Here is a 15,592-nt window from a genome sequence, read left to right on the forward strand (position 1 = left end):
TTATCCTGTTCTACAGGGTCGCAGGCAAGCTGGAGCCTATCCCAGCTGACTACGGGCGAAAGGCGGGGTACACCCTGGACAAGTCGCCAGGTCATCACAGGGCTGACACATAGACACAGACAACCATTCACACTCACATTCACACCTACGGTCAATTTAGAGCCACCAGTTAACCTAACCTGCATGTCTTTGGACTGTGGGGGAAACCGGAGCACCCGGAGGAAACCCACGCGGACACGGGGAGAACATGCAAACTCCACACAGAAAGGCCCTCGCTGGCCCCGGGGCTCGAACCTTCTTGCTGTGAGGCGACAGCGCTAACCACTACACCACCGTGCCGCCCCTTAACTTTTTGTAAAATCTATAATTGTTCCATTGAATGTGTATGTACAATAATAATAATAATAATAATAATAATTTCTGGCTGGCTTTTCTTCATGGTATATCAGATATATTCCATTCGGCTAGCATGATACTGAACGAGTCAAGATCCCATAATATCTGTGGCTTGAGCACATATTGAGCAGACACTACCTTTGGGGTGAGTAAGAAAAGGAGTCTTCGCTCATATTTTTGCGGTTACCTGATATCCTGGTAGATCCTCCCCTGATGTAAAGGGGCGGGGCTTGGAAGGCATATATGACGTCATTTTCTGCAATGCTGGTCAAGTCATCCTCATCGAAAAAAGAACGCTGGAAACCAGTAGTATAAATTTCAGTCAATATCACCTAGAGGAAGAGAAGGAGAGAGAAGACCTATTAGTACAATGTTTTTTCCACTCTAAAGACTATATCCAAAAATAATTAAGTGTAATACTTGAACCACTTTTAACTAATGGCTTTCGTAAATATTTTTAAAATCACTTGCTAATTCCTGCTTACATGAGACAATACTGGAGCTACTAAATCTAATGCTCATTCATTTCAACTCTGCAAAAGGCACCATCATTTATGACTAAACGTCAGCCTCCATGTTGTTTCAATGGATGTACCCAGCTGCTACGCCAACTGCTAATGTCCTGAAATAAAATTGAATGATTTATCTCTTTAATATCAGAGGCAGTGGCATGGTTGGCACCCTTGACGAACAATAAACAAAGGAAGAGAGTGGAACAGTAGGAGAGAAAGGATGACTGAGAAAGAAGCTGGAACTCGGTCACGTTGTACGGTACGCTGTGCACTTCACACTGTACATGTCTGAATTCTCAACATACCTTTACACACAAGTGCTCTCAGTGAATCGACCCGAGAGACAGGGCTTCTGAATGCAAATGAATGAGCGGTTCCTGTACATTTTTCGAGATTGAGGTATAAGCACTCAGGAAGGAATAGACCATTTTTTGGACAGAGGGAAATGGGAACTTGTGTTGGATTTTCAGCTTATAGAGCTGCATTTATTAATGACTGCTGGCTTGGTCACATGGCTTATTCTTTGGCCATCGACACACTCTCAATCACTTCTGAATTGTACCTTTTGATGTCAGCACCACATTGCTGAGATGTACCGTACAGGGACGCTGTCCTGGAGCCAGCCTGGGTAAAAAGGCCCCGGAGGGTTTAGTAGTGCACTGACATCCAGAATTATTTGGTCTGAAATATAATTATATCCATGCATTGTTTGCAACTCAACAGATAATCATGTTTCCTCCATTTTGTAAAATTCTATGCATTTCTTATTTCCGTTTCTGGTTGAGAGTACGTCGTGTGCATTCTGGCTGCTGCTTCTCACCGGAGCTATTTATTTATTTATTTATTGTGTTGTTTGATATTTGTTTTTGGTCCAGTTTTGGGCATCGGTTCCCTCCAGGCCTTGGTTCGCTCTGGGTGATGCCTGTGCTCCTAGCTATGGACTGCAGTGAGCTCGTTGCTCATTTTAACAATCGTGGTTGTCCAGCGCTCTGTGCTTTAGTGCTTGGCGTGATGTTCTGAGCGATGTTGTTCAGTGGCATCGCGGCGGCTGTGCAGGCGGTTTGGGACATACCAGCGCTCTGCGTGGCGGTGCGTCTGTGCTCGCTTTGTGGATCCATGGCGTGGTGTTCCGAGTGGTGTTGCCCGGCGGTGTCGTGGCGGCTGTACTGGCAGTGTGGGACTTGTTTTTGTGCGCCTTTTGGTGGGACTGTGGCTGCTACACCACTGGAATGACATCCTGACCTCTATTTGGTGGACTCCCTCCCCCCCATAACTGTAAAGTGACCTTGGGTTTTGAGAAAGGCGCTATATAAATTGAACTTATTATTAATAAAATGGCTTGGCCTGCCACATTTTCTGCCACACATGCTAGAACTTTCATGGGTAATGACAGACATTTTGCCATATGTAGAGTCTCTGGCTGTTCGTTACGTTCATTCATGCAAGTTTGCGGAGATGTCACAGAAAAAAAGGGTAAGGAAGAAGGAAAAGCATTAGGAGACTGGTTAACACCAATATATGGCAAAGTTCTTAAAGGGGACATATTATGGAAAATTCACTTTTCAGTGCTTGTGAACATACAGTTGGGTATCCGGAGTGCCTGCCGCTCACAAACTCTGAAATACGGCAACCCAGTCAGTTTCTTTTGGGCTGCCTATGTCTGAAAACACGTGCTTCAACACGCCGTTCAGATTTGACTCCTCGTTCTAGGTCACAAAGGGAGCTCATTAGAATTATACCGCCCCCTCACCGGAGTATCTCCACTCGCGGCATGAGAACCGCCTTTGCAAATGAATATTAATGAAGAAAGTGCTGCCTGATTGGCTGGTGAGCAGCGGCTCATTTATCATTTAAAGGAACAGGCGCTCGGATCGGCCGTTCTGAACAAGGTTGTTCAGACAGGGTGAGAAGTTGCTGTGGTGCTTGATCCTTGCCCAAACCATGTCACAGACATTTCATTAAGATCTCAGGGAACTGTGTCAGCTTGTGGAAAAGGCGTATCTCACCTTTAAAAGAATATTAAATATGGCATTAAGACTGAGGTTATGTACGTGTACAAGTTTCCTTGGGGGTAACTGGGGGTTTGTCTGTAGCCCAGGCAATACGCTTGGAGGACCTGGTACACAAAGCCTGGTTTATATGGAACTACAGCCCGTTTTTCTCAGTGTGGAGCAAAAATAGTGAATGTTTATGGAGCAATACTACACTTAAAAAGTTGAATCAATTTAACCCATATAAGGCTAATGAAAGTAAAGGAGAATAAAACACATCTATGCTCACTTGGTCCGGGGAGATCTTGCCCTCATCTGCCACCATTCTGCGCAGGCAAGCCAGAGAGCCGAATAAAGGCACAGCCAGTCCCACTCTTAAGTATCTCTGCCCTTTAGTGCTGAACACCAGAGTCACACACAGTGGCCTAAATCACACACACACACACACACACACACACACACACACACAAATCATAAAAGGTCATGTCAAGAATTTCATGAATAAATCAATACATTTTGCATTAATTATACATACGTTGCATTCTGTTTTATTTGTTAAAAAAAGTAATGCTATCTTTAAATCGCATGCATTCCGACTTAGCCTTGATCCTTTCACCTTCTGAGACTGACAACAGGTTGACTTTAGCCAAGACTATATCGCACATATGAAGCATACACGTCAAAGAAAGCCTGCTTTTGAACCGCCTCAGTAGACGAAGAATAAATGTGGGTATATTCAAATGTGTGACAAAATCTCAAATGCCCTCATTTTTAGTGGATAAAAGCCTTACATGCAGCTCCCGTGGATCAAATTTTATAAACAGATCACGAACCAGAGGCTTATACAGTACCATCACTATATGGAAGACTTATTTTATTGACGTTATAGAAAAATGTTGTACCATTTATAAACCAGGTCACCAGGTTCCAATCTGTGTAGATATTTAACTTCCCTGACTGCTGAAGTTGGTGGAACGTCTTTAGGGGTGTTCACACGGCAACTTTTACTCCGGTGTAGCACCGGGGCTGCCCCGGTAGAGCGTTCACACGGTACAAAGTTATACCGGTGTAGCCCCTGAAAGCTGCTTAAACTGGTGCAAATCTAACCCTGCTCGGGAGGTGGTTTAAGAAATTTACTCCGGAGTACGGTAAATGCTAGTTTGCGGGGCAGCACCGATATAAAATGGGACGTCTGAATGCTACAGGGGTAGACTCGCTACGTGTGAGGAGAATTGATTACATACAAGCATTGCATAATTTGCATCCTGGTATTTTGTGCTTCCAAAATGGCGAATTTCAACAACAGATCTGCGTGTCTTCCAGTGTTGCCAGATTGGGCAGTTTTAAGTGCATTTTGGCAGATTTTAACATATTTTGGGCTGGAAAACGTCAGCAGTATCTGGCAACACTGGTGTCTTCATCCACGTTGTTTTCCCGGCGCTTGGTGATGCCATGACAACCGGGAAAAGGAAGTACATTTTCACACATGCGTATATTTCATTTCTGCATTATTACTATCGTATAGCACGGTCGCAAAAACTGCCGTGTGAACGCAACTGGGGCTGCACAGGTGCTAACACGCTTCTCTCTAGTAAGCAGGGTTGTGACGTGTGAACGCGCCACAAAATTTACACCGGTGTAAGATACATCGCAACAAAATACATCGGTGCAGCATCGATGCAAATATGTGCCGTGTGAACACCCCTTCTGACAGCTGGAAAGGTGACCAAATTAACCAATAAACGTTTGAGGTTTTCAAATTGCCTTCCCGATACATGCTCTTTTACAACTTGTCTACAAATGTTGCATTAGTCGCACCAATTCAGAAATTGTTTCCACCCATCACCAATTACCAGCTGAGAAAAAGAACCTACGTGTTTGGTAAGCTCAGCCTGGTTGAACCAGAGTTCAAGTCTGGTTTGGTCAAGTGGATGAGCCGGCAGCACAACTAAAACTCAAATGCTTTGTGTCCACAGATTACATTTTTCCACTGATATTCTACACATGCCACACCTATGGGAGCATCCACTCTGTGGTTGACCGGTCAGACAACATCAAAGCTCAATGTTCTTCTGGAAATAAACACAAATTGTAAGAGAAACTGATCGAAAGATTTCAACAAAAACAAGAAAATGGAAAAAAGTATGTAATATGTGACCTTTATAGGACTACTGCTGTTGTTCCAGGAGACTCTGAGCATTGCTGGTTGTATCAGTATATGCTCGGTCCATGGGGTTACATTTGAGGTCACGCGGCAGGGGTGATGCATGTGGTGTCAGTGAGGGGTGAGGATTTGTGGGTCAGGAGCTTTAAAGGGAGACAGCATGGAGAAAGTGAGAGGGTTCAAGAGGGCCAGTGCAGTAAAGCGTACAGCTCAGCACACAGCAGGGGACAACAAAGAGAAGAAAGCCTGAGTGTGTTTTGGAAGGCGGAAGTCAAAGGGATGCAACTAAAAAACTGTTCACAGTTTACGAAGGCTCCTCCTTTAATATGTTAATAGTGTGACTGATTCTAAAAAGATTACCATGTTATATATTCCTGTTATTTTCTATTTAAAACCTGCATGTACAACAGTGATTAAACTGGTGACCGAGTTCTTGTTAAATCTGGGATCCTTTGCTGGATATACAACCCCGATTCCAAAAAAGTTGGGACAAAGTACAAATTGTAAATAAAAACAGAATGCAATGATGTGGAAGTTTCAAAATTCCATATTTTATTCAGAATAGAACATAGATGACATATCAAATGTTTAAACTGAGAAAATGTATCATTTAAAGAGAAAAATTAGGTGATTTTAAATTTCATGACAACAACACATCTCAAAAAAGTTGGGACAAGGCCATGTTTACCACTGTGAGACATCCCCTTTTCTCTTTACAACAGTCTGTAAACGTCTGGGGACTGAGGAGACAAGTTGCTCAAGTTTAGGGATAGGAATGTTAACCCATTCTTGTCTAATGTAGGATTCTAGTTGCTCAACTGTCTTAGGTCTTTTTTGTCGTATCTTCCGTTTTATGATGCGCCAAATGTTTTCTATGGGTGAAAGATCTGGACTGCAGGCTGGCCAGTTCAGTACCCGGACCCTTCTTCTACACAGCCATGATGCTGTAATTGATGCAGTATGTGGTTTGGCATTGTCATGTTGGAAAATGCAAGGTCTTCCCTGAAAGAGATGTCGTCTGGATGGGAGCATATGTTGCTCTAGAACCTGGATATACCTTTCAGCATTGATGGCGTCTTCCCAGATGTGTAAGCTGCCCATGCCACACGCACTAATGCAACCCCATACCATCAGAGATGCAGGCTTCTGAACTGAGCGCTGATAACAACTTGGGTCGTCCTTCTCCTCTTTAGTCCGAACGACACGGCGTCCCTGATTTCCATAAAGAACTTCAAATTTTGATTCGTCTGACCACAGAACAGTTTTCCACTTTGCCACAGTCCATTTTAAATGAGCTTTGGCCCAGAGAAGACGTCTGCGCTTCTGGATCATGTTTAGATACGGCTTCTTCTTTGAACTATAGAGTTTTAGCTGGCAACGGCGGATGGCACGGTGAATTGTGTTCACAGATAATGTTCTCTGGAAATATTCCTGAGCCCATTTTGTGATTTCCAATACAGAAGCATGCCTGTATGTGATGCAGTGCCGTCTAAGGGCCCGAAGATCACGGGCACCCAGTATGGTTTTCCGGCCTTGACCCTTACGCACAGAGATTCTTCCAGATTCTCTGAATCTTTTGATGATGATATGCACTGTAGATGATGATATGTTCAAACTCTTTGCAATTTTACACTGTCGAACTCCTTTCTGATATTGCTCCACTATTTGTCGGCGCAGAATTAGGGGGATTGGTGATCCTCTTCCCATCTTTACTTCTGAGAGCTGCTGCCACTCCAAGATGCTCTTTTTATACCCAGTCATGTTAATGACCTATTGCCAATTGACCTAATGAGTTGCAATTTGGTCCTCCAGCTGTTCCTTTTTTGTGCCTTTAACTTTTCCAGCCTCTTATTGCCCCTGTCCCAACTTTTTTGAGATGTGTTGCTGTCATGAAATTTCAAATGAGCCAATATTTGGCATGAAATTTCAAAATGTCTCACTTTCGACATTTGATATGTTGTCTATGTTCTATTGTGAATGCAATATCAGTTTTTGAGATTTGTAAATTACTGCATTCCATTTTTATTTACAATTTGTACTTTGCCCCAACTTTCTTGGAATCGGGGTTATATAATGATTGATTCAATTATCGAGTGAAAGTAAAAGAAAAACCTTTTGTTTGTCCAGAAACCTAACTGTCTAGGCTAAAATATGTTCGCTACCTTTGCAATAAACATATACAGAGATAGTTAGCTAGTTAAATGTAATAATACTAATGCAAACACACAAGCCCCTTTCACATAAACATATTAATGTAGGAGGTAAAAACACCACAGATAAATTTTCATTTCCACTCAGTCTTCAATCACAGTTAAAGGTAGACTGCCTTTCAGATTTTTCAAGTTTAGGTCTAGGTCCACATGGCCCTAAATTCTCTGCTATTTTTTCTTGCTTCACCATGAACCAATTCAAGATACTACATGTATCACATGGTGAGCTTTCCCCGTTCACGCAAGGCATTGTGGGATACAAATTTGAAACAGGAGAGGAACATGTCCGAAGGTTCTCAGTCATCCAGGTCATTGTAAACCGTAGGTACTAAAGAAAGCAACTGGAATTGTTTGAAATTCTTGAAGACGTTTCACCTCTCATCCAAAAGGCTTCTTCAGTTCTGTCTGACTAGTGGGGAGTGCAAGGTATTTATCCTCTAGTGGACCAAAAGAAACCCTAAGGAGAGTCATTGAGGTCACATGGGTTGTTGATACTCTTGGTCAGTCAGTGCGTTTACATGCACATCCAAATCGAGCTGCTGTCGGTAATCGAGCGAAGGGTCCCAGCAGGGGTGCCAGAGAAATCCAATCCTACATGCACACAAGGAAATCGAGCTATTGTGTGAGGTACATTGTGCACCCGAGCCACAGGTGGCGTTACACGCCCCATCGTGTTGGTACACTTCCGGCTGTCGTCATGAAGAAGAGCTATTCAAGAGTATAAACAAAGTTATCAGTTCCGTGTTCTCTTCTGCTGCTCGCTACTACTACTGTTGTCATGCCGACCGAGGCTGTCGTGTTTCCCGCTTGTGGTCTCGTCACTCATCACGTCCGGAAGGGGCAGTGCTGAAGTAAGTAGCTCAACTACGTAGCTTGATAGGGTTTACATGCACTAAGTAGCTTGGCTACAATCGCATAATCTAGGTCGCGTAGCTCGATTACGAGAAATCCAGTTCGGTTTGATTTCAGACGAGCTAAGGTGTTTCCATGGCATTTAGAGCTTTCAGTCGAGCTACGGCAGAAATTCGATTTTCTCTATGTGCATGTAAACGCACTGAGGTGTTCGGGTCACTGGAGGCCGGATGTGAATGGTGTGAGCAGCCTAGACAGTCATTAGGGTGATCTGTGGGTCGTTGTCTCTCTCTGCCATCACTGATCAGAACTGGGTCAGACAGAACTGAAGAAGCCTTTCAGATGAGAGATGAAACATCTTCAAGAATTTCAAGCAAGTCCAGTTGCCTTCTTTAGTACCTACGGTTAGCAGGAGAGGAAAATGGAGGACACGAATGAAACGTGAAAGACTGACTACAGTAACGGAAAGTGAGAAGACGTCATGTTGCGAATGAAAGGAAACGCAGGACCAAACTAATAAATATCGGCGGTTAGCGAGCACCTCCGTGTGATCAGCAGTTTGTTTAGCAACAGAATGATGTAACTGGGCGGCACGGTGGTGTAGTGGTTACCACTGTCACCTCACAGCAAGAAAGGTCCTGGGTCCAGCGGCTGGCGAAGGCCTTTCTGTGTACAGTTTGCATGTTCTCCCTGTGTCCGTGTGGGTTTCCTCCAGGTGCTCCGGTTTCCCCCACAGTCCAAAGACATGCAGGTTAGGTTAAATGGTGACTCTAAATTGACCATAGGTGTGAATGTGAGTGTGAATGGTTGTCTGTGTCTATGTGTCAGCCCTGTGATGACCTGGCGACTTGTCCAGGGTGTACCCCGCCTTTCGCCCGTAGTCAGCTGGGATAGGCTCCAGCTTGCCTGCGGCCCTGTAGAACAGGATAAGCGGCTACAGATAATGGATGGATGATGTTACTGTCAGTGCACGGTCAAAGTAAAACTGTAGATGGCAGTAATGCAAGACTGGATGCCAGCTGCCGTAAAATCCGAAAGAAGAAGGAAAAGAAGGTGGTAAATCTGCACATGCGCATACGGACTTCCTCTGTCTGCTTGACTGCGCGAAGCGAGCGATTTCATGCACATTATTTGCTAGGGAATCCCCTCAAATTAAATAACTTCCCACCTGACTGTACATCAGGACGTATAATTCATTCCAATTTCCAGCCATATCTGTCAATATTTTCTTTCCTTATTATTTTGAATTTGCAGCCGGTCGCTTTACAACGAGGTAGTATGAGTATTCCGATTATTTACATGTCAGTAGTTCTGTCGCAGTATCACTGCATCATCACTTATGTCACAGCTGGTAATATCACAACACGTTAATCCAATGATTCCAATTCTACGATTATTGTTAATGTTACTAGGTCACTATCATTTTGCTCCCATTCCCACACGACAGCATTGCAGCATAATAGCAATATATAGACAGGTTTCAGTGCAAGTGTGGTATGGGATGACTTGGCTATAGTCAATGGATGTCCTTAAGATAATCATCGTCCTTTTCCAGCAAAGTGTCTGAGGTAGCGCGTCATGTTTGCGCCTTTAACAAAAAGTCAACAAATGTGGTTACGAGATGCGCTGCTTTCACTTCAAATTGTGCATAACATCTATACTTTGACTCTGACAAGCATCGATATTTTTTGATGACATATTTAATGTGGGGCGGCACGGTGGTGTAGTGGTTAGCGCTGTCGCCTCACAGCAAGAAGGTCCTGGGTTCGAGCCCCGGGGCTGGCGAGGGCCTTTCTGTGCGGAGTTTGCATGTTCTCCCCGTGTCCGCGTGGGTTTCCTCCGGGTGCTCCGGTTTCCCCCACAGTCCAAAGACATGTAGGTTAGGTTAACTGGTGACTCTAAATTGACCGTAGGTGTGAATGTGAGTGTGAATGGTTGTCTGTGTCTATGTGTCAGCCCTGTGATGACCTGGCGACTTGTCCAGGGTGTACCCCGCCTTTCGCCCGTAGTCAGCTGGGATAGGCTCCAGCTTGCCTGCGACCCTGTAGAACAGGATAAAGCGGCTAGAGATAATGAGATGAGATGTTTTAATGCGGGGTGACTGTATATTGTGTTAGTAGCAGAGCTATAGGATGGATTTGCACTGATGTTTATTTTGTGTTTCTGCATTGCTGTTTCTTTCTTGATTATGAACTGTTTGTATGCCATCTGTGCATACCAATTAACATGACTAGAAAAAGTCGATGCATGTTGTGAAGCACACGCACCGGGGGTGGAGTGGGGGGGCAGAAGCCTTATGTTTATTGTGTCCAGAAGCGCCATCGACTTGTCTGGGCATGGAGGCATCTGGGATGGACCATCACACAGTGGAAATGTGTATTGTGGCCAGAAGAATCAGTATTCCAGGTCTTTTTTTTTTTTTTGTAAGAAATGGACACCGTGTGCTCCGGACCAAAGACAAAAAGGACCATCCAGACTGTTACCAGCAACAAGTCCAAAAGCCAGGGTCTGTCACAGTGTGGGGTCGTGTCAGTGCCCTTGGCATAGGTAACTTACACTTCTCTGAAGGCAGCATTAATACAGAAAAGTACTTTGAGATTTCGGAGCAACATATCCTGCCTTAAAGACGACATCTTTTCCAGGGAGATTTCGACAAGACAAGACAATGCAAAACCACATTCTGCACACATTACAAAGGCATGGCTGTGGAAGAAGAGGGTGTCCGTTCCCTCTGTCCCCAATAGAGAATGTGGGTAGAATTTTGAAACAAAAATATATGACGACGACCCTGTACTGTTGCACACTTTAAAGTGCCACTCCACCATTGGATGTATTCTTTGGCATAAAATACAATATATTTTGACAACATATATAAATGGTATCACTAGATAGAGAAATCTTTTAGCTTCAAAATGATATATCAAACAATTTTTTGACAACGAGAAGTATATTAATTTTGCGACCAAAGTCACCTACCCTTTTAATTTCCGCGCGTGATGTCATCGGCAGGTTCCCCTTCTTGTGTACCATGTGACGTGGCACATATTATCAGCAATGGCGGATAGAACGCGATAAAAATAATACCAATAAATCTAGCTAATACCAATAAATCTAGCTAACTGAAAGATTAACTCAATTTTTCGCAATTTTTTTGGCCCCCATATACGAGGAGAAATGACTCTCTCACTTTGGGGGTTTCCTGGTTTAAAATAGACCGACACGTGGTACACAAGAAGGGGAACCTGCCGATGACATCACGTTTCACTACCGCGCAGAAATTAAAAGGGTAGGTGACTTTGGTCGCAAAATTAATATACTTGTCGTTGTCAAAAAATTATGTTTGATATATCATTTTGAAGCTAAAAAATTTCTCTGTCTAGTCATGTTGTCATAAAATATATTGTATTTTATGCCAAAGAATACATCCAGGGCGGCACGGTGGTGTAGTGGTTAGCGCTGTCGCCTCACAGCAAGAAGGTCCCGGGTTCGAGCCCCGGGGCCGGCGAGGGCCTTTCTGTGTGGAGTTTGCATGTTCTCCCCGTGTCCGCGTGGGTTTCCTCCGGGTGCTCCGGTTTCCCCCACAGTCCAAAGACATGCAGGTTAGGTTAACTGGTGACTCTAAATTGACCGTAGGTGTGAATGTGAGTGTGAATGGTTGTCTGTGTCTATGTGTCAGCCCTGTGATGACCTGGCGACTTGTCCAGGGTGTACCCCGCCTTTCGCCCGTAGTCAGCTAGGATGGGCTCCAGCTTGCCTGCGACCCTGTAGAAGGATAAAGCGGCTAGAGATAATGAGATGAGATGAGAATACATCCAATGGTGGAATGGCACTTTAAGACCTGTTTGCAGGAAGAATGGGACAAAACACCGGAAACGCTTCATCGCAATACAATTCACGAGGTAAAACATCAAATAATGTGTTGTTGTATAGTTGAGTGCAATACAGGCTAAAGATTATTCACAAATCCTTATCAGTTTTACCATCCCAAATTTTTCTAGTCTAAAAGCTCAGATACAATTTTCTTGTCCTCTGTGCCTGGAATACGGATTTATCCACTCCTGCAGTTAAAGGTTACATTTCCATGTGATCGTAACATTCATGTAAATTAATATTTCCCAACTCCAATCTTCTGATCTCTTCAAGAGCATGGCTTTTCTCCATATACAGCATATCATATCCTACTTGCCTTCAATTTATGGGCTGTGTGGTTTTGTTTCCCCCCCCCTGTAAGAACACACATCCATGAAATGAAATGGTAAGGCAATCCAAGCCTGTAAATGAAAACCTTCAAAACATGCAATTAACCTGACAAAAGCCTATTACACACAAACAGGCTAATCTGTTTAGGGACACCCACCAAGGCTGTGTCACAATAAACAGAGAAGGCTTCTGTTTAATCGATTGGATGTGGGAAGTGTTCCTAATGTTCTCTCTGGCTGTGGGAAATGTTCTAATTCTGGGGAATGACTCAGTTTTGTGGCATTCCACTGAGAGAAACACAGCTCCATTCACTGAACCGAAACATGTATCCGGTTCTCTTGTAGCAAATCAGTTCAGGTACGAGGGCTGAACCATTTCTACCTACACTTGATTCTGGAGTGCAGTGCAGCTTAAACAAAATGAAACTGGAGAACTGAAATAAAAAAGGTAGGATTTTGTGTCTCGCTTACTCCAAAGTTTCATGACCATAATACATGTGAGAACACAAAGTTGAGGAGTCCATACAGTTCTTATAAGTCCATACCACAGAACAGACGCTGAGGACGCTGGGGAAATGTCCACATTGGTTTTCAAATGTGCCTGATTTTGTCCTCAGGACTCTTTGAAAGTGAAGTTTGTAATAAACTGTCTATCATGATAAAATTGTCACGGCTTAACATGAACATGGTGTAGTGGTTAGCATGGTCACCTCACAGCAAGAAGGTTCTGGGTTCGAGCCCAGTGGCCGACGAGGGCCTTTCTGTGCGGAGTTTGCATGTTCTCCCAGTGTCCGCGTGGGTTTCCTCCGGATGCTCTGGTTTCCCCCACAGCCCAAAGACATGCAGTTAGGTTACCTGGCTACTCTAAATTGCCCAATGATCAAGCTTGGATCACAGGCAAAATTCAAATGCGAATCTTCGTACCAGTTTATCAGTCTTGGGGCAGTGAGCATGTGCCGTCCTTGACTGCCATGCAACGGAGTAGCAACGCATCTCCTTCCTTCCACTAGCCTGGGGTGGTGCCTTGAGCCAGCACCAGCAACCCCTCGCTCCCCCTGGTCAGGGTTACAACCGAAGACTGGACTTTGCAGACTGTGCAGAGGAGACCACCACCTGGTGGTTCAACAGGCAGGAAGGCAGACCCAGCAAAGCGTTTGTGGAGTGCGATCAGGGCACACTGCAACACGTAGAACACGGTTGGCCATCCACTGCATTCTGACCTAGCTCCAGCTGTCTTGCCCCTGGACCCAGTCAGGTCAGGACAAGAGAGTGAGGCCGATGGCTGCACAACTCTCCCTCACTCTAATGCAAGTCATGACTTCAAATTCAAGTCCTGTGGCGATACGCAAGTGGCGAAGCAGCAGGTGCGGAAACACTGGAAGCTGTAGTCGCAAACCTGCACACAGGCAGCCCAAAGCATAGGGTCACTCTCTGCTAGAACAAAGCAGCAGTAGCGGAGTTCGGCAGTCCCCTGGGTGACTGAGCAGTCCTGTTTAGGATTTGCTCTGCTCACCTCCATGGAGGAAGGGGCTAGAAAAGGTGCCCCAAACATAGCCTTGCTTCACCTCACCTTGGCCAGCACACCGTGACTCACGGGGATCCCACTCAGCGGTCAAAAATTGAAGTCATGGTCATCTTCGACCCCGAAGGATGAACATCACAAGTCTGCAGAATCACACTATTGGGTTTACTTTCTTTTTCCTTCTAATGGAGTCCTAGTAGGGCTGGTGATTATAACAATGCTTCGATATACTGATATTGTGGCAAATTATGCTACAACAGACATTTTTTAAAGATATTTTGGATATCTTTTTGGTACTTTTTTGTGATGTCTGAAATATTACAAACTGACTGGGAACAGCTTGGTCCGGTTTCCTCTCAGTCCAAAGACATGTGGATTAGATCAACTGCCCATAGGTGTGAATGTGAGTGGTTGCTCGTCTCTCGGTTAGCCCTGTGATAGAAAGACCTTTGGCTGATAAGCCACAAACAGACGAGACTACACCCATGAAGCGTATCTACTTGAAAGAGATCTGCCTGCTGGAATAAACAGTAAAGTGTGGAGGATAATCTCTCTCTCTCTCTCGGTGTGTGTGTGTGTGTGTGTGTGTGTGTGTGTGTGTGTGTGTGTTAAAAGCTGCATCCTGTTTAACTGCCCTCATTTACGGCAGGTAAAAAATGCCTTAAATGCAGCTTACTTCTGTGTAATCAGATACATCTCAGGCAATAGTTTCTTTAACAGTGCACCCTTCATTAGCTAAATTCAATTAAGAGACACGTTTGAAAAGACTCAGCTGGAAAAGAGAGAAAATTGGATGCAGAAGATATAAAGTCTGAGGAAAAGGCCTTATTAACCTTGTGTGTGTGAGTGAGCGAGAGATGCGGTGCCAAGCGCACCCCAGCACCATAACAGGAGGGTTGTGAGTGAGAGATGGAGAATGCTCCCACCTCTGACAACACTAAGGCAGCTTACCACTACATCAGCCTCTCTAATTAGCAAACTCCCCTCCCTGCTGGAGCAGCCTGTCATTCGCATTGTATCACAAAGGTGAGAGAAAACGGTCCGGACACATCGGCTTCTCGGTTTCTTAGTGTAAATAAAATCTTGAGCAAACACTGTACTGAACAGAAGAGAAATCTCATGCTATCCTTATCGTTAAGGCTTAGTGTTGTCACGTGGCCCTTAGGTTGGCTATAATTTATATACACACACTTTTCAAACACAATAAAAGTAAATATGTAAATGGAGTGTAGGACTGTGAGCATGTGTTTACCCATGTGAGTGTGACCATGTGACCAGGCCAATAAATGTCAGGATTTCCCCTACAGGCCTGAGTACAGTGCTCACAGGGCGCGGTGTGCCTCATGGTTCCAGTCTGAATACGCTATTGTTTCTGATGTTAGGAGGAGCCCTTTCAGTCGATTGTCTGTGAATGCAACCAGACAGCTCGGCCCTGTTCTCCTGTGAGCTTAGCCTCCAGGAGTGCTACTATAAATAGTTATTTCCTCTATTCCTATGAACTGCATAACAGGTGAGGATTCCAGGATTGGCTATACAAGTGGTATTTCATGAGGAATAGCCTACATTGTTGTGCAGTCGGTTGAATATGTATGGATGTGATCGATATATTGAAATCAAGAGCCTCATGTTTAAACAAGATTATATAATCCGATGTGAGATGCCATATTACTACACTTAAAGTGCATATCCTGGACCAATTTCTTTTTTTTTTTAATATGAAAGTATGTCCCTTTACACACTCATCCA

General features: G+C 44.3%; 1 protein-coding gene across 2 annotated transcripts in view; it reads right to left on the reverse strand.

Annotated features, from left to right (window-relative positions):
• Positions 1-15,592, reverse strand: part of usp43b (ubiquitin specific peptidase 43b) — a 278,525-nt gene that overhangs the window by 111,325 nt on the left and 151,608 nt on the right. Inside the window, exons 5-6 of one of the 2 annotated variants that reach the window (XM_060901589.1) lie at positions 3,189-3,324; positions 584-728 (exon numbers count right to left, since the gene is read on the reverse strand). The exons of the other annotated variant lie outside the window; for it this stretch is intronic. Of the exons in view, the coding sequence (XP_060757572.1) occupies positions 584-728; positions 3,189-3,324 (281 nt within the window). The remainder of the gene's footprint in view (positions 1-583; positions 729-3,188; positions 3,325-15,592) is intronic. 2 annotated transcript variants of the gene reach the window in all.

The sequence above is a fragment of the Neoarius graeffei genome, chromosome 20 (genome assembly GCF_027579695.1).
Source record: "Neoarius graeffei isolate fNeoGra1 chromosome 20, fNeoGra1.pri, whole genome shotgun sequence".
NCBI classification, from domain to species: Eukaryota; Metazoa; Chordata; class Actinopteri; order Siluriformes; family Ariidae; genus Neoarius; species Neoarius graeffei.